Below are 22,211 nucleotides of genomic sequence, written 5' to 3'. Positions count from 1 at the left end.
AGACGTATATTACTGAAGACGCAAGTTCCACAATATCCCTATCCTCGCCTATAGAATCAGCCCGCTAACGCCCGCAAAATCAAACTGTGTCGGGGAGATTTTGGGGGGTGCGCGCTTATTCTCATCACCTTGCAGTCAAGACAAGTCGCGACAGGGGGGGGGGGTCTGCCCCGCCATAAACACCCGACCTGCGCGACGGCTCAGCCGGAGAAGACGGACACCCAAAAAAAAAAAAAAAAAAGTAAATTGTTCCAGGAGTTACGCTCTTCGCAGTCCGGCTCCGGGGCAGCGCCGGATCCGCTCCGTGTTTCGCGTTTCTCCCGGCGCCTCGGTAAAATGGCTGTGTCTCGCGGAGCCTCGTGCTGCTGTAGTTGCTGTCTCGCTCCGTAACAGAAAGCCCCCCCCCCCCGCTCCGTGGTGTCGGCGGATCTAATTCACTGCCTCTCTATTTATATTTTCTTATTTCCCCCCACACCGCCGCCAACACCCCACTAACTTTTCTGGTCAAACGGAGTCGCAGTGGATCCCGGATTCGCTCCGGAGGTGGGAGGAATGAACCGGGACACGGGTACGTTGTTCTAAATAGTTGTATTTATGTTCAGCGCTGTTCGGAGTTGGATCGTGAGCGAGTCGCTGTGCTGAGAGAGAGCGAGAGAGGAATATCATGGCCGCTCAGGTCGCTAGCGTCGCCACTCTCAACACTAGCCCGCCATCCGAACTTAAAAAGCCGGACCGGGACCCACAGGAGGAGTCGGTACCGGGAGAGAAACAACATGAAAATAAGGAACCGGGATCTGACAGCGGATCTCCGGGCCAGAAGGAGCTACAGGACGGAACCGACGCTGGAAATGCTGGGGGAGGAGGGGATCCTGACATGAAGAACGGCAACGGGAATCTACCGAGGGTCAACAACAATAGCAGCAACCAGAACGATGCCGGAGGTGCCGAAGGGAATAACCATCCCGGAATGGGACACCACCACCCCGGCCCCTTTCCTCCACCTCCCTACGGTTACAACCAGCACTACAGCCGGGCCCCTTTTCATCAACATGGCGGACAACAAAGCCCTGGCATGGCAGCTGCATCGGGGCCGGCAGTGCAACCAGGCAGTATGATGGACCCTTACCCTCCTAATTCACACGAACACGGTTATCCTAACCATTACAACAACTACAGCCCATTCCCGAACAGGACTTCTTATCAGGGCCAAGGGTACGGGGCCATGAATTCCCCGCGTAACAACCAGCCTCCGGCGGCTGGGGGGCAGCCAGCAAAGCAGCAGCCAGCAGGAGGAACCGCTGCTATGGCTGCCTCTTACAATAATCAAAGGTATAACATGGGAAACCAACAGCCCACGTCCACGCCGACTCTGAACCAGCTGCTGACCTCCCCCAGCTCGGCGAGGAGCTATCAGAGTTACCCGCAAGGAGACTATAACAATCAAGAGGGGGCCAACAAGGGACCAGCAGATATGGGGAGCAGTCAGTACGGCGGGGGCCATCCGAGTTGGCAACAAAGGAGCCACCATCCTCCTCCTATGAGCCCGGGAAACACTGGACAACCTCTGGGCAGAAACCAGGTAAACTCCGCGCACACAGCACCGACCTACTTCGACTTAAGTTGCAGCCGCTCAGCAGCTTCTGGAAAAGAACTAAAAAAAAAAAAAAAAAAAACCAACCCAGTGGCACATTGCAACGGATCAGCCATTGTGTATGTAGCAAGATCTCTAAAATGGCTGCCTCTCTCACAGTACCACCACCACCACCACCACCACCACCCCCCCGCAATAATGTTTAGATAAAGAAGAAGCTATAGATTCTGTCGGACGCAACTTTCTGAGCCGTGGGCGCTGGCGTGAATCTGCTCGGTCCGGGGTGAAGTAGAGTTGAGTTTGTCAGTAGAAATTAAGAGGGGGGTGGTGTGGGGGGCGAGGGGGGGGGCTTAAGGTGGTGTTTCCTGGCGAAGCCCCGGTGCTCCTTCGTCCTCTAAGGTAGTTAAAAAGCGCTGTATCACCGTCACTTGTGCCGGGGGGGGAGAGGGGGGCGGCTGCGGGGGGGGGGGGAATCGGGTGAATTCGAAAAAGAAAGCAACAAATCATCTTCCCCCCCCTCAGTCCCCCCCCCCCCTCCCCGGCACGCGGTCGTTGAGAACGAGCCGTTTCGCGTGGATTACATTACGACGGTAAACAAGACGCAAATAAGCGCGATAACTGTTAGGTAACATTTGCATATTCATAAGCGTTTGCCACGTTTAACTCGTCTTTTTTTGGGGGGGGGAGGGAGAGAAGAAGAAGAAGAAGAAGAAAGTACGATCGTCGGTAGGTTTTGTGCGCAAAGCCGCGATTAGATCGCGACGTTACGTCCGCAAGTCTTACGTATCGATTGCGATCGATTCGTTTTTGAGGAAGGGAGGCGACGATTCGGGAGTTTTCTCCCCCCTCCTCCTCCTCCTCCTCTCCTCCCCCATGTGCCCGCTTGTAAACACGGCCGGTGATTTGAGTTGGCCAAGTGGCGGATCGCTTTGCTCTGGGATTTGAATTATGGAGGTAAAAATCCTGCTGTCAGAGTCAGGAGACAGTTGGTCTTAGGTTGACATGCGAGCCGAGATCTGATTGGCTCCCGATCCTCCGCTCTTGGCCATTTATTATTGCATCTAATGTTACGCTGCAAAAAAAAAAAAACCCACGCACGCACACACAACTCTGCACTGGTTCACGTTCTGCACAACACAACCCGTATTGCGTTGGATGGGGTTTTTTTTTATGCATGCATGCATCTTTTAAGACCAATAGATGTATTTTCGCATTGGTCATGTGACGTGTTTTATGTATTTGCGTGTGTTTTACAGATGCGTTTTTAGAAATTCAGCGGTTCCACAAATAGCCCCTAAATGCAAAACAACACATACCCCCCCCCACACACACACTCGTGTCCAAATAGCACACTGATGGGCCGGTTTATTGAATCTATTTCATGGAACACATTTCTGTTTCTCCCCACTGTAGTGATTTGCATGATGACTGTATTTATGTAGGTCTGTGCTCGTTTTCTTCCCTCCCGCTTCTGCAGAGGCACATGTAATTTTAGCAAATGACCCAGGCGTGCACCTGAAGTTTCCTCTGCTGGTTACACTTTGGACCGCTTGTTCTGTTGGCTGACTCTGGCACAGCAGATACAGTAGGTGTGGTCTTGTGCTCTGTTCTAGAATAGAGTTTTCCACTGTTTCTAGATCAGGAGTTGGGGAGATGCTGGCTTGAAACGTCTCGGGGGCCATGTGAGACAGTTGGTGTGGCTGTGTGTTTACAAGCAACCAAGGTGACAGCCAAATGTCAGTGTTTTTTTTCTCCCATCAGTGATGCAGAAGCCAAATTTATTTAAATTGCATTCAGTGTGTAACCAACTGAGCACTGCTAAGCCTGCATCACTCTCTTCAGTGGTTAACTTGAGTGGGCGGCTTAGTGTGACTTTTGCTTTTGTCGCTTTACATTGCCAAATGTACTGCTGGTGGGACAGGTGAAAAGTGTTTGTTCACCCTTTTATTAAATGATACCCCAAATTCACCCTAAAGAGACGAGGTAATTTAAGATGCTGAAAAAATACAAAAGGGTGAATTATGCATGTCTTGAGTTTGTGTACGCTCATAATAAACATAAATGGGCGTTTGATTTGTTCATGGAAATAAATGCATGACTTTCAAGAGTTCCCAGCTTGAGCTAGCATTGGGTATGCAGCGTCAGTCACGTGAGGTTTTGATGGTTTACGATATTTGGCTGTTTAACGTCACTTTAGCTTGATCAAGATTTTTTTTTCCTTTTCAATGGTTGAAATTTCACTTGTAGAAATATTTTATTTTGCATGCATTTGGTTTTTTCCCCCTTACTAAAGAAATCCCCCGCAAGTTTTAAGAATGGGATTTTGTATGATTAATAATAGCTTATTTTAAGTCAAAATATGCTATTATACAAGATTGTAAGTCAAATTGTTAGATGTTTGTTTGCATGGTCTTACGTCCCAAAAGTGGAAATTACTGTATGCATTGCTTGATGAGATTTTCGTTCAGGTTTAGGGAACAGCTACAATCACCCATACTCTATATTGTGTACAACTACATTATCCGCAACTGACCTTTATCATTCATTCAGTCAAACTGTGGAACTGAAGTCCCACACCACAACATGGTAAATTGTGGACAACAATTATTATGTTTGCCCAAGTATGTTTAATTGTTGGGGTGTATTAATTTAGGTCATCTCTGTTGTTTTTTTTGGCGTTTCTCTTTTTTTCCTCATTGATATCATTTCAGCTATGGTTATTATTGAGACTTATGACTCGACCAATGGGATTTGATAGTGGTGACATGGTTTCAGATTTTTTTAATAATATTTTAATGTGTTATCCTTCTTAAATAGCCAACCTTTTGACAAAACTTAAGTTTAGTATAGGTAGGGGATTTGTATTGCTTCTGCTTTAAGACTGTAGCTGTACATTGACGTCTGATTCACACCGATTTCCGGATTCAGATGGAGTCCGGCACCTTCCTGCGGGGTTGTGCGTTGGTGTGGGCGTGTCACTACATATGGCCCATGGGGATCAGACCAAAGATGCCCACGGTCTGATCGCTGGCTTATGTGACTGGCTGACGCGGCGTGGCGTCAGGTCGCGTTCTGGCAAAAGTTGATTCTGATTTTACTTTTCTTGCCGGGCGGCTGCTGCATTTTTTGTTTGAACTCCTTGCTGCACTGCTGCAGCCTCAACACACTACCTTCATTCAAAAGAATGGGAGGACTGCTGTTTTTCACGCGTGTGTGTGTGTGTGTGTGAATATATGTATATAAATATATATATATATTGCAGATATTGTGTTTGCAGTATCTCAAGTTCTCAGATGAGTGTACCAAATTAACCAACCCATTTATCATATTACTCTTCACTTTTCATGAATTCATATCTCTTGAATGTGCAAGTTGACATTGAGTGTTTACGTGGAAACCAGTGACCTTGTTACTGGGAGTAATCACCCAAAGCCACTGCTCCAATGTTTAGATTCAGGGGCTATGGTTCGAAATAACCCGATTTCCCTGAAAGTATTTAACCGTTTTAATAATGGCGCGTCGGCTCTTCCGATGTCTCCTGCCGTCAGTGCCACGATTGGGCAGTGACAAGTCCTTAAGCAAGCATGTTGGGTCCTTTTCACCGCTTTATTTGTATTTATTGTCTTTTTTGTTCATGCACAGTTGCAGAATACCATAGCACAAGTGTTCTCGTTTACCGTCCTGTATGAATTAACTGTTAGCTAGCCAACTAGGTATACATATAGATGTGTGTGTGTGTATGTGTGTGTGTATATATATATATATATAATATATGAAATAATAGACCGTAAACGAGGCTTTTGCAGCTATGTGCCATGGAGAGCCAGAAGTAAGCAGGTTTTCCTGTCCAACCAGTCACTACACAAGGATATTTTATTGATTAGCTCCTGTTAGAATGAAGGCGTGCTAATCAGTGAAGTCCCCTTGCGTGGTGATTGGTTGGAAGGAAAGCCGGCATGCGTTTGGCTCTCCGTCGTGTTGTGGCTGGCTTGCCTGTACCTGCAGTAAACAATTTCAAACTGCACGTTGGCGTTGTAATTGATTGTTCGTCTGCAAAAGCGATTGTCTGTGATTTGAACAGTAAAATGCTGATTAGCTTCATGGACTTTTATCGTATACGGAGAGTGTAAGGCACATCGATGAGAAGCCGGTGTTTGTAAAATGCGATGTGATGGGAGATTTTTTTCATAAATTGTCTTAAGTTTTGATAGGGAGTCTTGCCAGGTTGTCTTTGGCATTTTTTCATGTGAAGTTATTTTATTAAAACTGCCAAGGGAAGTCCCAGCCTCTCTCCAGTCATGTCTTTTCTATACTTTGTTTGCAAATAAAAGTTTAAAAAGTAATTTTCTTGCTTACCGTTCAGATTGCAAACACCGCCTTGGCATTATGCTGAGTGTAATTGACTGCAGTGCAACGACACATGGTTAATGGTTGCATGTTTCAAGTCTCCCTCCACGGCACTTTGCCGTGTTTGTAATATTCAGTCAACATCTTGTTCAGTGTGTCTGGTGACTTTTCATCTGCTGCATCTGATAAAGCGCTATATAAATGCAAGCTATTATTATTATTATTATCAGAAAGCCAATTTCAAGCTGACTATGTTGTTTATATATATGTTCAAGAAATCAGATGATTAAGACCATACCTTGGGAGCGTCTGGGTTGCGTAGCGGTCTGCTCCATTGCCTACCAACACAGGGATCGCCGGTTCGAAGCCCCGTGTTGTCTCCGGCTTAGTTTGGGTGTTCCTACAGACACAGTTGGCCGTGTCTGCGGGTGGGAAGCCAGATGTGGGTATGTGTCCTGGTCGCTGCACTAGCCCCTCCTCTGATCTGTCAGGGCGCCTGTTCGGGGGGGATAGCATGATCCTCCCACGTGCTATGTCCCCCTGGCGAAACTCCTCACTGTCAGGTGAAAAGAAGCGGCCGGCGACTCGACATGTATTGTAGGAGGCATGTGGTAGTCTGCAGCCCTCCCTGGACCGGCAGAGGAGGTGGAGCAGCGACCGGGACGACTCGGAAAATAGGGTAATTGGCCAAGTACAAAAAAGACCATACCTCAATAATAATAATAATAATAATAATGACCAGATCAACAAGCTGTTTACATGACTGTTTCTAAAGTCTGCTTATTTATTTGAATGTAAACACGCTCATTGAGACTCTTAATAACAATATGTATTGATGATTACAGCAAAGCAATTTAGTCTTCTTTTAAAGTTATTCAGTTGCAGATTAATGCTGGGCAGGGTTCGACGTGAACTTTTTGAGGAACTCGTCTTTCGGGCAAATACATTTACCCTTCACTTGTCCAGGCGGCGCAGAAGTCTCTTGTCAGGGTAAAAATGAAAATGATTAAATGTTTCATTTCATTGCGAATGCAGGATTCAGATGAACAGATGAAAGCGCCCCAACTGTCAACATAGAAATGATTCAATTTATGAATTTTATTAAAAGTGGCTGTATGTCACTTTCACCCCAACAAATCAGTTTCATATTCATTTAGATTGTATATAATGATACAGGCGATGTAGAGTGAAAATATTTACTGTTACAAAGGTTTTGAATGTAGGAATTTTACTTTAAAAGTTAGTTCACATAATGACACCGTTAACATCACAGTTGTTAGTACGCAGGTGACTAAAGGCCAAACAACATGATAAAACTGGCATGTTTGTGTTGCTGTCTTGTCGTCAGTCGTTTGAAATGTAAATTAACTTGTCATCAGACTTTTCACTAGTCACCCATCTTCTGATAAATTTGGCGTCATGTTTCACAAAGATGATTTGTACGTTATCTGTTAAGTTGAGCAATATGTTAACGGGGTCTGGAAAGTAGTAAGGACAGACCAGCAGTGACTGAACTCCAACTCCAGTGTGTATTTTCAGGGTAATGGGCTGTCAGACTATGGGCTTTCGGTCCAGTGGGACATTTTTTTTCGAACTATTGAGGTTTCGGAATAACGGGCCATCGGGAAAAAATTGGCAGTCCCCGTGAATTACACAGCTCTAACGCTAGCTAGCTAGCTAGCGTCACTTTCTTGTTAGCCAAGTGGGGTTGCCCCCGACAGACGCTGCAGAACATTAGAACAAGTCAAATTCATCTCTCCAGCTGTCCACGAATTTTCCTTCTCTCTTTGACTCATACGGTGCAGTTGTAACAATGGTTGTTCTTCTTATCGGTGCGTTCCCCGGCACCCGGCCGGGCTGCGTAGCCCGAGGGAACATCGTTGTTCTTCTGAGGTAAAAATTAACGTTAGAACTGAATTGTGAGTGGTTCTTACTCTGTGTGTTTGTTTTTCTATCTCAATGGGGGGAAAAAAAACAGAAACCACCTACCTTGTGGGGACATTTTATGGGCACCCATGAGGAAAAGGGTCTATTTTAGGGTTAAGACTTGGTTAAGGTTAGAATTAAGACTAGGTTAGGGTAAGGGTTAAGGGTAGTGTTAAGGGCTAGGGAATGAATGTAGCCAATGAGGGGTCCCCACAAGTATAGAGAAACTAAATGTGTGTGTGTGTGTGTGTGTGTGTGTGTGTGTGTGTGTGTGTGTGTGTGTGTGTGTGTGTGTGTGTGTGTGTGTGTGTGTGTGTGTGTGTGTCTGATTGATCAATCAAGGCATTCTGAGTTGGACGCTGGTTGGACATATCGTGGGAAAAAGGAATTTGTTTCGAATCAGTATTCTGAATGTATTCATTTAACTAAATAGCCGAGTAATGAGTGGTACATAATGTGAAGACACGTATGTATGTATGTATGTATGTATGTATGTATGTATGTATGTATGTATGTATGTATGTATGTATGTATGTATGTATGTATGTATGTATGTATGTATTTACTTATTGTTTATGACTTGTCCAGTGGGGCAAGTAAATTTCTCTTGCACTTGCGCTACAAAACATCCACTTGTCACAGACGAGCCGTAATATAGAGCCCTGTTAGGCTCGATATTAAATTAATTGCTGTAGTGCCTGTCCAGCTCGTTTTTCTCCCATTATCTGTATACATTAATGGAAACATAATACATAAATATTTATTTTTGGGGTAATAGAAAATGAAATGCATGTGGTTGTCCTCTGGGCAACCAACTGTCCATCTCTAGTTGCACAACTGCAGTCTTTGGTTGTCCTGATTGTTTTGTGTAGTAGTTCGCTCATACAAAGCAGCGTTAATGTAGAAGCTTGAAACAATTTCTGAAGCATGTCTTGTTTCAAAAGTTTGCATTTTGCCATAAAAATTTGCAGTGTTCCATGTGTTTTGATTGAAGATTTGCCGCTGTTCTGCAAGCACTTTAGGTTTCTTTTTACGTCCATTGTGCAGAGACACTCATGCAGAGACCTGCCCCTTTTCACCGTTATCGTATTGGTGGTGCATCGACTTACCCTAGATGATGCTCAATTACTCTCGAGCCTTTAACCCGGAAAAATTATTGAGTTTCAAATTATTTCAAGAACTTAGTTGGCACGCCGACTTAAGAAACACTCAACGGTAGGGAAAGTGCTCAACAAATAAGGAGCAAAATAATGCAGTGAGTCAAGTAAATTCTTTATGAGACAGTACAAGCCTGTTTCATGCCATAAGCAATCATCAGCTGTCTTTACTTGAATCACTGGATTATATAAAACTATATAAAACTTTAACGGCTAATGCTAACAACGCTAACGTAGTTGCGTAGGAAAGCGCTAAATTATTTTCTACAGCTAATCCCTGCACAGAATCCGACATGTTTTTTAACTTGTCAACTTATTTATTACAACATTGCTAAAATGTTTGCAACATGAAGTGATCGTTGTATAAATTCTTGACACGAAATTTCCTGATTTCTTATCTTTTTAAAACGTATTCACATTCATTGTAGTTGTTGGGTTTTTATTACACATTAGCTAACTTTTTTTTGGGGGGGGGGGACGTTTTTCCCTCTTTTTTTTCTCCTCAATTGTACTTGGCCATTTACCCCACTCGTCCGAGCTGTCCCGGTCGCTGCCCCACCCCCTCTGCTGATCGGGGAGGGCTGCGGACTACCACATGCCTCCTCCGATAACGTGGAGTCGCCAGCCGCTTCTTTTCACCGGACAGTGAGCAGTTTCACCAGGGGTACGTAGCATGTGGGAGGATCACGCTATTCCCCCCCAGTTCCCCCTCCCCCCCTGAACAGGCACCCCGAGCGACCAGGACACATATCCACATCCGGCTTCCCACCAGCAGACACAGCCAGTTGTGTCTGTAGGGACACCCGACCCAGCCAGAGGTGGTAACACAGGGATTAGAACCGGGATCCTCATGTTGGTAGGCAATGGAATAGACCGCCACGCTACCCGGAATCCCAAACGTTAGCTAAGTTGACCAAAGTTAGGGCATGAGCTATGTGTATCGGTGTGCCAACCAGAAAAACAACAGAGATCGATCATCCACTTACTACACGGAGAGCTAATTAGAATTCCCTCAATTATTTCTCCACAAAAGTATTTCAATTTGTGACTGCCATCATTCTTTTTTAGGCAACTGATCACAGTGCTAAAAAAAAAAAAATAAGGCAAAAGATTTCTAGTTATAGATGGATGGCTTGATGGATAGATAGATGTGGTTTATTGATCCCAGATTGGGAAATTCTTGTTACAGCAGCAGGTTACCCAGACATTGCATGGGAATAGTAAATACATCGTAAATATCCATGTCAATACCGGAAGAAAGAAGTATATCAATAGAAAAATAAACACAACAAACAATAAAGTAAAATAAAATCGCTCAGTACAGAATATAAGAAAAAGCCGTAGCATGCTCTCATACTTGTTGCCTGTTGGGTTTTGAGTTGTTGTGGTTCGGTTGTCCGAGACAGAAAATTTGTTGTACTCGGCTACCAGACAACAAATTTTCCCGGCCGTGTAATAAATTAATTTATCGTGGGCTAATACATAAGGAGAATTTAATCATTGCAGCAGCAGATAATAGGATATAACCGGGGGGGGGGGTAGGAATAGGACATGAAACAACGCAAACCAGTGTAGCTGTCATGTTGTTGTATTTCACAGGTGGGAGAGGGAAAATGTTTTGATTCTGGATTTTTGTTTTGCTTTGTTTTGGAGCAAACCCTCTGCTCTTATTTACTATTGGACTTGTAGTATTACCCTTTCTTTCCCAATTTTCTTGCGCAAAGTACATGAGTCCATTCCAGCGCTGTCATCACTATATCGCCACTATCTCATGCTGTGTTTTTTCTCCGCGAGGATTGATTTACTTTCAGTGGGGCAAGAGGTAACGGTGCCATGGGGCTTTTTGGCTCGATGTTGCAGGGGGGATGGACTTGAAATACCCTGTAAATTCTGTTAATTGAACATTTGTTAATTGAACCTACTTCAGAATGTGACATTTATTGGCAGAAATACCATTGAAAACGATATTCCGAGGGACGGCAAAGGATCGTTTCAAAAGCTCGTGTCACCGAGTTGGAGGAACGTGAAAAAAAGTTATTTTTCAGAGTACAGTAAACGCAAAGCGGTACGTCCTGGGGACATTGGCAATATTAGGACATGCTTGTGGTGCAGCGGGACCTCACCTTCAAGCAAAAACCAAAAGAACCACACCAATAAAATCAACACCTGCATATTTTAACAACTATTTCAAATAGTCATGAACATGAACAAGTGTCTGGTTGTGCTCGTGCTACGTTTGACGGGTGTGTTGACTGAATATGAGAGTGCTGCCGAGCCTTGATGTGGCAGCCAGTTGACCAAAGTTCAAACCAGAGCTTTACTTTCATAGGCTCTGGCTTGTTTTCTCTGGATAACAGCTGTCCGTGAGTGTTGTTGGCTATATAAAACCCAAGTCCTGCTCCGGCGTTTTAAGATGAGTTGTATTACATGTTTAAGATTCCATTCTCCAGATTTTTGGTATTTATTTATTTACTTCTTTACCCCCCTTTTTCTCCCCCAATTGTATCCGGTCAATTACCCCACTCTTCCGAGCCGTCCCGGTCTCTGCTCCACACCCCTTTGCTGGTCCGGGGAGGACTGCGAAACTACCACATGCCTTTTCCGATACATGTGGAGTCGCCGGCCGCTTCTTTTCACCTGACAGTGAGGAGTTTCGCCAGGGGGACGTAGCACGTGGGAGGGATCATGTTATTCCCCCCAGTTCCCCCTCCCCCCCTGAACAGGCGCCCTGACCGACCAGAGGAGCCGCTAGTGCAGCGACCAGGACACATAGTCACATCCGGCTTCCAACCCACAGACACAGCCAATTGTGTCTGTAGGGATGCCCGACCAAGCCGAAGGCAACACGGGGATTTGAACCGGCGATCCCCGTGTTGGTTGGCATCGGAGTAGACTGCCACGCTACCCGGATGCATCATTTTTTTTTTTATTTGTAATGGCCAAGAGTGATTACTGGTAATAATTGTTACTACTGATACTGGTTAGATTGGTGATATTTGTTGTGTCATTCATTTGATTTTCTTTTTTTTTTCATCCCCCCCCCCCTGTCCCCCCCCCCCCCTGGCGGCCTGTCCAGGGTGTCTGCTTGCCTGCTGTGCCCAGTGACTGCTGGGATAGGCTCCAGCATCCCCTCGACCCTGAGAGCGGGATGAGCGGTTTGGATAATGGATGGATAATTCATTTGATTTTGGCCACTTGTTACCAGATGAAACGCTACCTCTTTTAATATGTTTTTTTTTTGTTTTTTTTTTTTTTGTGGTATTTTTTTGTACCTTTATTAGATTGTGATACTGGAGGCAGACAAAAAATGGGGAGAGAAGAGAGAGAGAGAGGGGTAAGACACACTGGCTGGTTTCGAACCAGCGATGGTTGCGGCCATGTGGCCGTGTAGTATGCGCTGTAACCGTTCGGTTACGGAGACACCCATGCTACATTTGTTAGCGTGCTAATTGAGTGCCGTTTGGATGCTGGGTATTATGACATTTTATGATGCCTTTCACACGAATGTACTGATTTTTGAGCTTGCCGTAGACATTATACTGCCTTGTGCTTCCGGGTTTAACTCCTACTGTTAGAAAATAACAACAGGCCTCAGGTGTTACTTGTTTAATTGACGACTGCTGACAGATGAACGCAGAGCTGTGCCGCCGCCATACAAAGCAACCGCGTGGCAGACTATGGATGTAGCTCGCAAATCGAGTTTCGCAGAAGATTTATCAGGTCACAGACTCTCAAGACTCTTGGCAAATGGAATATATATATATACACTGATGAGCCAACAAGATTATGACCACTCACAGGTGAACCGAATAACATCGATCATCTCCAAACAGGGGCACATGTCAAGGTCTGGGTAGATTAGACGGTACGTGAGTAACCAGTTCTCGTAGTCAATGTGTTGGATGTAGGGGAAATGGACAGGAGTAGAGACCTGAGGGACTTTGACAAGGGCCAGACAACTGGGTCAGAGCACCTCTGAAACGGCGAGGCTTGTGGGGTGCTCCCGGTCAGCAGTGGCGAGTACCTACTGACGGTGGTCTGAGGAGGGACAAACCGCAAACCGGTGACAGGGTGTCGGGTGCCAAACGCTCATCAATCCCCTCAGCTCCGAACCGACAGAAGGTCTACTGTAGCGCAAGTCACAGAACATTGTAATAATGGTTACGGGGGAGAATGTGTCACAATACAACGCATCGCACCCCGCTGTGTATGGGGCTGCGTAGCCGTGGCCCGGGTTAGAGTGCCCGTGATGACCCCTGTCCACCGCCCAAAGCACCTACAGTGGGGATGCGAGTGTCGGAATAGACATGGGAGCGGTGAAAGAAGGTTGCCCGGTCCAGTGAGTCCCGTTCTGTTTTGGATCACATGGATGGCCATGTCTGTGTGCGCTGTTTTGCTGGGGAAGTGACGGCACCAGGATGTGCTGTGGGAAGACGACAAGCTGGTGTTTGGGCGTGTGATGCTCCGCTGGGAAACCTTGGGTCCTGGCATTTATGTGGATGTTACGTTGACGTGTGCTACCTAGCTAAACACCGTTGCAGACCAGGTACCCCCCTTCATGGTAACGGTATCCTCTGATGGCAGTGGCCTCTTTCAGCAGGATAACACGCCCTACTGCACTGCAAAAATTGTTCAGGAAGGGTTTGAGGAACGTGACAAAGAGTTCAAGGAGGCCTTGGCCTCCAGATTCCCCAGATCTCAATCTGATTGAGCGTCTGTGGGGATGTGCTGGACCGACAAGTACGATCCACAGTGGCCCCGCCTCACAACTTAGAGGATTTAAAGGATCTGCTGCTAATGTTTTTGTGCCAGATACAACAGGACACCTTCAGGGGTCTTGTGGAGTCCATGCATTGGCGGGTCGGCGCTGTTTCGACGGCACACGGAGGATCAACAGCGTATTAGGCAGGTCGTCGTAATGTTTTGGCTGATCAGTGTGTGTCATTTGAGGAGAGCCAGCTTTAGTGGTTTAGAGGTGAAAGTAATTAAAAGTAATATGAAGACCAGTGCCATTATTTAGCACTCTCGAGCTAACGCCGTGCTAGCTGCGGCCGTGCCTTGTTGAGCGATCTAAGTGGGTGTGGGTTGGGCCGCCGAAATGGGAAAATTGAATTTCAAATATAACTTACCGCCATCAAAACGCTTTTCGTGCTCGGAGGCTATAGGTAACCACAAATTGTGGATTACTGTAGACCCGAGTCAAAGGATATTTGCTGACACTTCGTAATAATTTTAACCCTTTTCGCGCTCGAGATAGACTGCTTTTGTCGCGTGAACTAAATGGTGCACCAGATGTGTTTACAGCGGCTCAGATGTGAGCAAGTCGGGGAATGTGGTGTTCTCCGATTGGCGACTTGCCTGCATTGTCGAGGTTGTCAGTTTCGGTGTGTCTCTTCGGTGTGCCAACCGCTTTCAAAGAAATCAGAAAGGGTAATTTGTAGCCGCCGTTCGGCCCGGGTTTGTGTTTGTGTTGGGAAGAAGTAGTGCACTATGCACTCAAAAGAAGTTCACAACAGGCATCTCAGTCTGCACTGCTGAGTAATGATTCTCCACACGCCACACAGACAGCATGCTGCCTTCCGGCACTCTCTGTGTGTGTGTGTGTGCGTTTGTGCGTGTGCACATGCATGCGCATACCCTCTGAGTGGATGGTCTATGTGTACTAGGGAGAAACGGTGTCAGTGATACCTAGGGGAAGGGGGGGGAGGGGGTGTGGGGGGTTGTGTGTGGTGGTTGGGGGGGGTGTTTTGTGAATGATCTTCGTCTGCCCCTGACAGCTGTGTATTTGTGTATAAAGTGTGGTGCTGACTTACTTCGTGGTGGTGGTGGCGGCGGGGGGGTGTGTGTGTGTATCACTGTCGGTTGCCTCGGGAGCCGCTCTGACCTGCTCGTGCTCCACGTGCCAACTGCCGTCCGTCTCTTTTGAGTAACGGTAACCTTTTTTTTCCCCTCCTCCTGCAGATGACTAGGGACACTGCCATTCTCTCCGACTCAGCCTTTGTCAACAGTCCTCTCCTTTTTTGGCTGGGCCGGCCGGCGGGCCAGCCCTACAAACGGGAATGTCCCTGACCGACTGACTTAGCGAACACGTTCGAGTGACTGACTGAGTGATCGTGTTTACAGTGACTGACTGAGTGATCAAGTTACACAATTTGGGCCGCTGGGTCAGGTGACCGACAACGTCAGCGAAGTTATACTATTGCTCGGCCGGGCAGAAAGGACGGCGAGGCTTTTGCCGCCGCTAAACCTGCACAAATGAGACGAGAGAGAAACCGTGTAATTCTCAAGGCACCCGCAAAGGGTGAAATGCACCCCCTAACTGCGCTGCCGAGCAGATAGCGTCTCAGTGCTCAAGTGCTATTTGCATGTATTTAAATTAGGTAATACGCATACCTTTGGCACAAAATGGGTCCATTTCTAAGCAAATGAGTCTCATGTAAAAAAAAAAAAAAAGAAAAAAGTCCAATTCACAAACACCAAGTCAAGTTTACTTTATTGTCATGTACCTGTAAAAAGTACCGTGTACCTTCAGTTGCAGTTAAGTGCATATGCCCCGGCTCTCTTAGCTCTTAAACCTCGATATAAGGAAGTAATATCCATCCATTATCCAAACCGCTTATCCTGCTCTCAGGGTGGCGGGGATGCTGGAGCCTATCCCAGCAGTCATTGGGCGGCAGGTGGGGGAGACACCCTGGACAGGCCGCCAGGCCATCACACACACACATTCACACACATTCACACCTAGGGACAATTTAGCATGACCGATTCACCTGACCTACATGTCTTTGGACTGTGGGAGGAAACCGAAACCCACGCAGACACGAGGAGAACATGCAAACTCCACACAGAGAACGACCCCATGGTTGGACTACCCTGGGGCCCTTCTTGCTGTGAGGCGACCGCACTAACCTCTGCACCACCATGCCGTATATATGAAAGTAATATATAATAACAAAAACAAAACTAAGAACTCCCACAAAATAACAAATCGCCGAAGTTATGTAAGCTGCCTACTATTCATTATTCCGACCTCCTGGGGGTAAAAACTGTCTTTGAGGCGGCTGGTCGGCGCTCTGATGCTCCGTAAACGTTGTCCTGAGGGGACGAGTGAGAACAGACCATGTGCTGGGTGGCTGATCTGCTCCATGATACTTCCGGCCTTCCTTCTGCGTTGGGTGGTGTACATGTCCTGAAGCTGTGGCAGTGCTGCTCCTATGAGTTTTGAAGCCGTTTTTACTATCCTCCTCGGCTGCTTGTGGTGCTGTTCGGTCAGGTTGCCAAACCGCACCGGTATTCTTCGGGTACGGATGCCCTCTGTGGTGTGGTAGAAATTGACCAGGGTTTTTGTGGATGTTCTGAAATTTTTTTTTTTGAAATGTCTTCTTAATGACACAGCTGCTGTTTAGAGACCAGGAGAGGGAGTCTGAGATCTGAATGCCTAAAAATCTTGACGTTCTTCACAATTTCAACAGGGACGCTGTTGATGTAAACGGGTGTCTGAACCATTTTGGACTTCCTAAAATCAATTATCCCCTTTGTTTTCTCAACACCAACACTAATCGCCGTGCGCACAGTGAAAATGATTAGCGTTTTCGAATCCCCGTGTTGCCTCCGGCTTGGTCGGGCGTCCCTACAGACACAATTGGCCGTGTCTGCTGGTGGGAAGCCGGATGTGGGTATGTATCCTGGTTGTTGCACTGGCGCCTCCTCCGGTCAGTCAGGGCACCTGTTCGGGGGTAGGGGGAACTGGGGTAACAGCGTGATCCTCCCACGTGCTACATCCCCCTGGCGAAACTCCTCACTATCAGATGAGAAGAAGCGGCTGGCGACTCCACATGTATGGGAGGAGGCGTGTGGTAGTCTTCAGCCCTCCCCGGATTGGCAGAGGGGGTGGAGCAGTGACCGGGACAGCTCGGAAGAGTGGGGTAATTTGCCAAGTATAATTGGGGAGGATAAAGGAGGGGGGGGGTGGTAGTTTTTTTGTTGTTGCATTTTCCACCTTTATTTGATAGTGATACTAGAGACAAGAAAGGCAGGGGAGAGGGTGGGGATGACATGCGGCAAAAGGCCGGAGCCGGATTCGAACCCGGGGCGCTGCGGTAAGGACTCAGCCTTATGTGGTACCAGGTGAGCCACCGGGGCGCCCCCCATGGGTTTCTTTTTCATTGCAACACCACCATGCATCTTGCAGGGCTGTGGCACTGGAAACCAAACAGGGCAGTGACTGCAGGGACTAAACGGCAATCAAGCCGTCTTTACTGGTTGCTGTCCCATCGGCTGGTGCTGAAAAGCAACGTCGATTCATAAATCAGTTTTGAGAACTAGACCCAGAAACTGTATGTGCAGTTGTGCACCCTGATCATGTAATACTATAGTCATGTTCTCCCCATCTGTTTTGTTCATTTGGAGGCTGCAAGCGGAGGCATCCCTCATCTGATGCCATCATACTCTTACAAATAGTGTTGGACAGCTTTTCAGCCCGTCTTTACAACTTACTGCTTAGCAAAGATCTCAGAGTGATTTCTTTTGTTTAATTGAAGAAGGATAGCCTTTAGGCTTTAATGTTTCAGTAAAATTAGATTTTCACACTAATTTTCATGCAAATTGGTAGCGTTAGAATCTTTTGCCGGTACTACTCTTTTGCAAATTACTTAATTTAGATCATTTTGGCTCACCGGTTGCGTCCGGTTTAAAGCCAAAATAATCCCAAATAGGGGAGCTTGTATTCTTTTTTTTTTGTTGTTGTAACAAGCTGTTCCATGATTGCATTTGCTGAAAATGGCCGGGGGGGGGGGGGGGGTTGCAAACACATCGGCAATTGCCGGTAGTTGGACTGGCTTTGGCTGGTAGGAAAATTTGGACATATTGTCCAACCCTGCCCTGTAAACTAGGCTCAGTGTTTACCGATTTTCACCGAAAAATACCCAGATTTTTTTTAAAAGGCAGACCGGTTTAAACTGATTTTCACCCGGATTTTATGTTTCCACGGATCCAGAAGTTGTTCCTGTTCGTGTGAGGTTATGTAACAGTGTCCTCTTGTGGCGAAATTCGGCATGTTGGATGGGCTTTGAAAAATAAAAACTGAAAACGCCGAGCCTTGCCTGTACACAACATTAATGTCCTTTGCCGGTCACATACCTGTTAAAGTGATGAAATGCACTACCTGGGATTATTTTCAGAGAAAAACTACCAACCTCTGCAGCACCGGTGCTGTGTGCAAAAAAACCCCCCAAAAAGTTAACGTACAGCCCTGTCTTGTGCAAATGCAGTCATCTAAAAAACATTGCTTTATAAGTACTTGTCTTGACTGATCACTAAACACTACACTTCTTCCAAGTGTCTGCATTAAAGGAGATGAGCGAATGTTACTTCAGCTCAGATGGTGTAATATTTATTCTGGCGGAACATTTTGGATCCTGAATTTCTTCTATAACATGTCAATCCTTGAAAACGTCCCGTAAAATGTCGACAGCAACACTATTGCTTCAAGTGAAAAGATGTTTTCCCCCTTTTCTCCCAATTGTACCTGGCCAATTACCCCACTTTTCTGAGCCGTCCCGGTCGCTGCTGCACCCCCTCTGCCGATCCGGGTACTCCCACATGCCTCCATGCCACAGACTCCCACATGCCTCTTTCGATACATGTGGAGTTGCCAGCCGCTTCTTTTCACCTGACAGTGAGGAGTTTCGCCAGGGGGGTGCAGCGAAAGGGAGGGTCACGCTATTCCCCCCAGTTCCCCCTTCCCCCCGAACAGGCGCCCCGACCGACCAGAAGAGGCGCTAGTGCAGCGACCAGGACACACACCCACATCCGGCTTCCCACCCGCAGACACGGCCAACCGTGTCTGTAGGGATGCCCGACCAAACCGGAGGTAACATGGGGATTCGAACCGACGATCCCCGTGCTGGTAGGCAATGGAATAGACCGCCACGCTACCCGGATGCCCTTCAAGTGACTTTTTTGTTGTTGTAAATATCAAAAGGGTCTACATTTCTTTTATAGGCTGTGGTGGGACCTGTCTTTCCATCAACCACTGTTGGTGGCAGTGGCCCACAATTAATTCATCTTCATATTGGTGAGGCATATGGGGAATCTTTTTAATTTGTATTTTTTTGAAGATTATTTTTACAGCATTTTCTGCCTTTATTATATAGCAATAGTCGAGAGAGAGAGAGAGAGAGAGAGAGACAGGAAAGACGGGGAGAGAGAGCGGACGGCATGCAGTAAAGGGCCTGGGCTGGATCTGAACCCAGGCCTCTGCAGCCACCGGGGTGCCTTATATGGGGTATAATTTTGATACCCGTCCTGATACCGGTAAGCTGGTCGATATATTGTGCACCCTAGTTAAGGATGCACAGTGTATGAGCAGAATATTACAGAGCATCTGGATAACTGTTTGTGTACTTCCCAAACCACTTTAAGAGGTCGCCACACCGTCACTTGCAGTGCTATTGAAAGGTAACTTATTGCTCGAAAGCAAGTGGAAATTTTGGGGGCAAACTGGCGATGGTGGCTGTTGAACAAGCAAAACTCATCGTCATACCTCAGTATTGGATACAACTCATTTTGCGTCGTAAGAAATAGATACGCTAAGGTTCGAACCTCGAAAATACAGTCCCCGATGGACAAATGTCAGACTTGGGTTATTGCGTTGGTGCACATCCAACTGTAAGGGTAATTCATTTCTTCTGACATTTACCTTTTTAAAAAGTGCTGCAGATTAGCATAGTAATATCCATCTCTGAGACCGTGTGAGGTTGCAGACTTGATTTACATGACGCACCGTGTGTGTTTTTATGTAGCCAAGTGGTTAACCTTTAAATGGGTGCACCTTCCCCCCTCTCTGTTGGGGGAGAAAAACTGAAAAGTGCCGACGGCTCATGCAAGGAGGAGTCTGCCATCTTTGCTTGTGGAAATCATTTTGTGACGTCTGTTGTGCATCTTGCCCTCGCCCCAGTGGGATTGTCGCTTTCTGGTGGACCCGGCGTATCTAGCGTTGCTCCGAGCTAAGTTTTGTGGGCGGCGAATCCAAATCTGCGGCGCGGGCGAGAGAGGGTAACGGGTTGATGATGACGTTTGGGCAGACCTAGCCAGTTATTTGAAACTGTTGTTTTATTAAACCTCATGACTACGTTTGTACTAAAACCCTGAAAAGCAGCCGAAGTATCTGCATTTTTTTTTTTAAATTCCATACTTTTTGTATTGCTGCGTAAATAATTCAGGTTGTAGCGTTAAATAAAGATGTTCATTGGGCGTCTGGGCGGCGTGGTGGTTTATTCTGTTGCCTGCCAACACGGAGATCGGCGGTTCGAATCCCCGTGTTACCTGCGGCTAGGTCGGGCGTCCCTACACACACAATTGGCCGTGTTTGCGGGCAGGAAGCCGGATGTGGACATGTGTCCTGGTCACTGCACTAGCGCCTCCTCTGGTCCTTCGGGGCGCCTTTCGGGGCGGGGGGGGGTAGGCACAACTGGGGGGAATAGCGCGAACCTCCCACGAGCTACGTCCCCCCTGGTGAAACTCCCCACCGTCAGGTGAAAAGAAGCGGCTGGCGACTCCACATGTCTGGGAGGAGACATGTGGTAGTCTGCAGTAGGGCTGTGTATTGGCGAGGATGTGGCGATACGCTACGTGTCACGATACAGGGGTCGTGGTTCAGTATCTCGCGATATATCGCGATACCGTAAGAGAGGCGATATATTGCGATGTCATAGGCCTGTGTTCTTTGTGCTTATGCTACTTCCTGTCTCAGTTGACGTCGTTGCGTTGGATGGAAGAGTCAAATGGCCGAAGGTAGATTACAACACTGTTGTGTAGCGGTCGTGGGGTTACACACAACACAACAGGTTTGTCACGAACCTTTACATGCAAACAATACAAAATTCTTATAGTGGTTTGGAGGATCAATACGGTATCACAAAAGGTAAAATCACCATACTCGAGTGTATCGATATTTTCTTACACCCCTAATCTGCAGCCCCCCAGATCGACAGAAGGGGTGGAGCAGCGACCGGGATGGCTCGGAAGAGTGGGGCAATTGGACAATTGGGGAGAAAAAAGGGGGGAAAAAAACAGAAAAAGGAGAAGTAATAGTAAATAAATGTTCGCCTACCAGTGTACCATGTAACCCATGTAACAACAGGTAGTTTCATTGTTCCCTATTAGTTCGTTTATCTCCTCTACTTGTGGCCCCCCAGCGGAGCCGAACTACATCCTGCGCTCGAGTTTTGAGAGGGATCGGCCGTATGGCTGCCGCATGCACAGTAGGTGCCTCTCGGTGTGGTCCCGTCCCTCTGATCTGAAGATCTGCGTGGCAGAAGGCCTGGCTCAGCAGTTCCTCGGCGGAGCCTGTACCTGTATGAACAGTCTCAGCGGTTCTTCCAGTCCGGTGTTGTCCTTCGCCCCGTTGTAAACATTCATACACTTTACCGCGTTGGCCGTTATTTAGAGATTCAGTTGCCCGCTCTATTAAGAGAAACATAATCTTATTTGAAGGAGAGAGAGTGTGTGTGTGTGTGTGTGTGTGAGATGTGTGCTGCTGCCCATTTATGGCTATAGCCTGATGGCAGGCTGGTCTGAACATTGTTGGCCACTGCTGTTCTGCGTCCCTGGAGCTCGTTATTTATGCACGGGGTAGCGATCTTTTCTAGTTTTCAAGCCAGATCGCCGGACCACATTACAGTGTTTTGATTTCTGCGTGCACGTCCTGTTACCGAACCGGCACCCACGTCAAAATGAAACGCCTTTCGTTGCTTTTGTTTGTCATAAGAAAGCGTAATAACACTTTCGCCCAGACCGTGCTGTGCATTTATCTTGATGTCACTGTCACGCCGCGAGGCGGACAATCGCAGAGCCAGGTCCTCAAGCGGCTTCGCCTCGCTTCACTCGCCAGGATATTTTTGGCATGGTAGTGAGTGACACACTTATCGTAATGGGTCGTCCAGGGTGCCAGTGGTCAGCCTAAATAAGCATCCTCCTCGGCTCTGCAAGCTGAGCCCTGGGAACGGGATGTAATCAATTGCTGTGGCCGCGTCTCTAATGCTGAAGGGGGAATCACCACCCGTATGCATGAAGCAGCTTATCTTAACAGTAGGGGAGGAGGGACCCAAAAACTTTCTCGCCTTAATCACGGCAAAGTGCTTATTTGGGCTGGGTAACTGCTCAAGAACAGGTTCCAAGTTGGCTCTAAA

At 47.0% G+C, this 22,211-nt stretch overlaps 1 protein-coding gene across 1 annotated transcript in view; it reads left to right on the top strand.

Moving 5' to 3' along the window:
• Positions 1 to 420: 420 nt before the first annotated feature.
• arid1ab (AT rich interactive domain 1Ab (SWI-like)) overlaps positions 421 to 22,211 on the top strand; it is a 55,925-nt gene continuing 34,134 nt past the window's right edge. The window contains exon 1 of the mRNA XM_056298546.1: positions 421 to 1,579. Within this exon, the coding sequence (XP_056154521.1) occupies positions 665 to 1,579 (915 nt within the window). The 5' untranslated portion in view covers positions 421 to 664. The remainder of the gene's footprint in view (positions 1,580 to 22,211) is intronic.

The sequence above is a fragment of the Lampris incognitus genome, chromosome 18 (genome assembly GCF_029633865.1).
Source record: "Lampris incognitus isolate fLamInc1 chromosome 18, fLamInc1.hap2, whole genome shotgun sequence".
NCBI classification, from domain to species: domain Eukaryota; kingdom Metazoa; phylum Chordata; class Actinopteri; order Lampriformes; family Lampridae; genus Lampris; species Lampris incognitus.
Note: the sequence above shows the minus strand (reverse complement) of the source record. Positions and strands in the feature narration are given on the sequence as shown.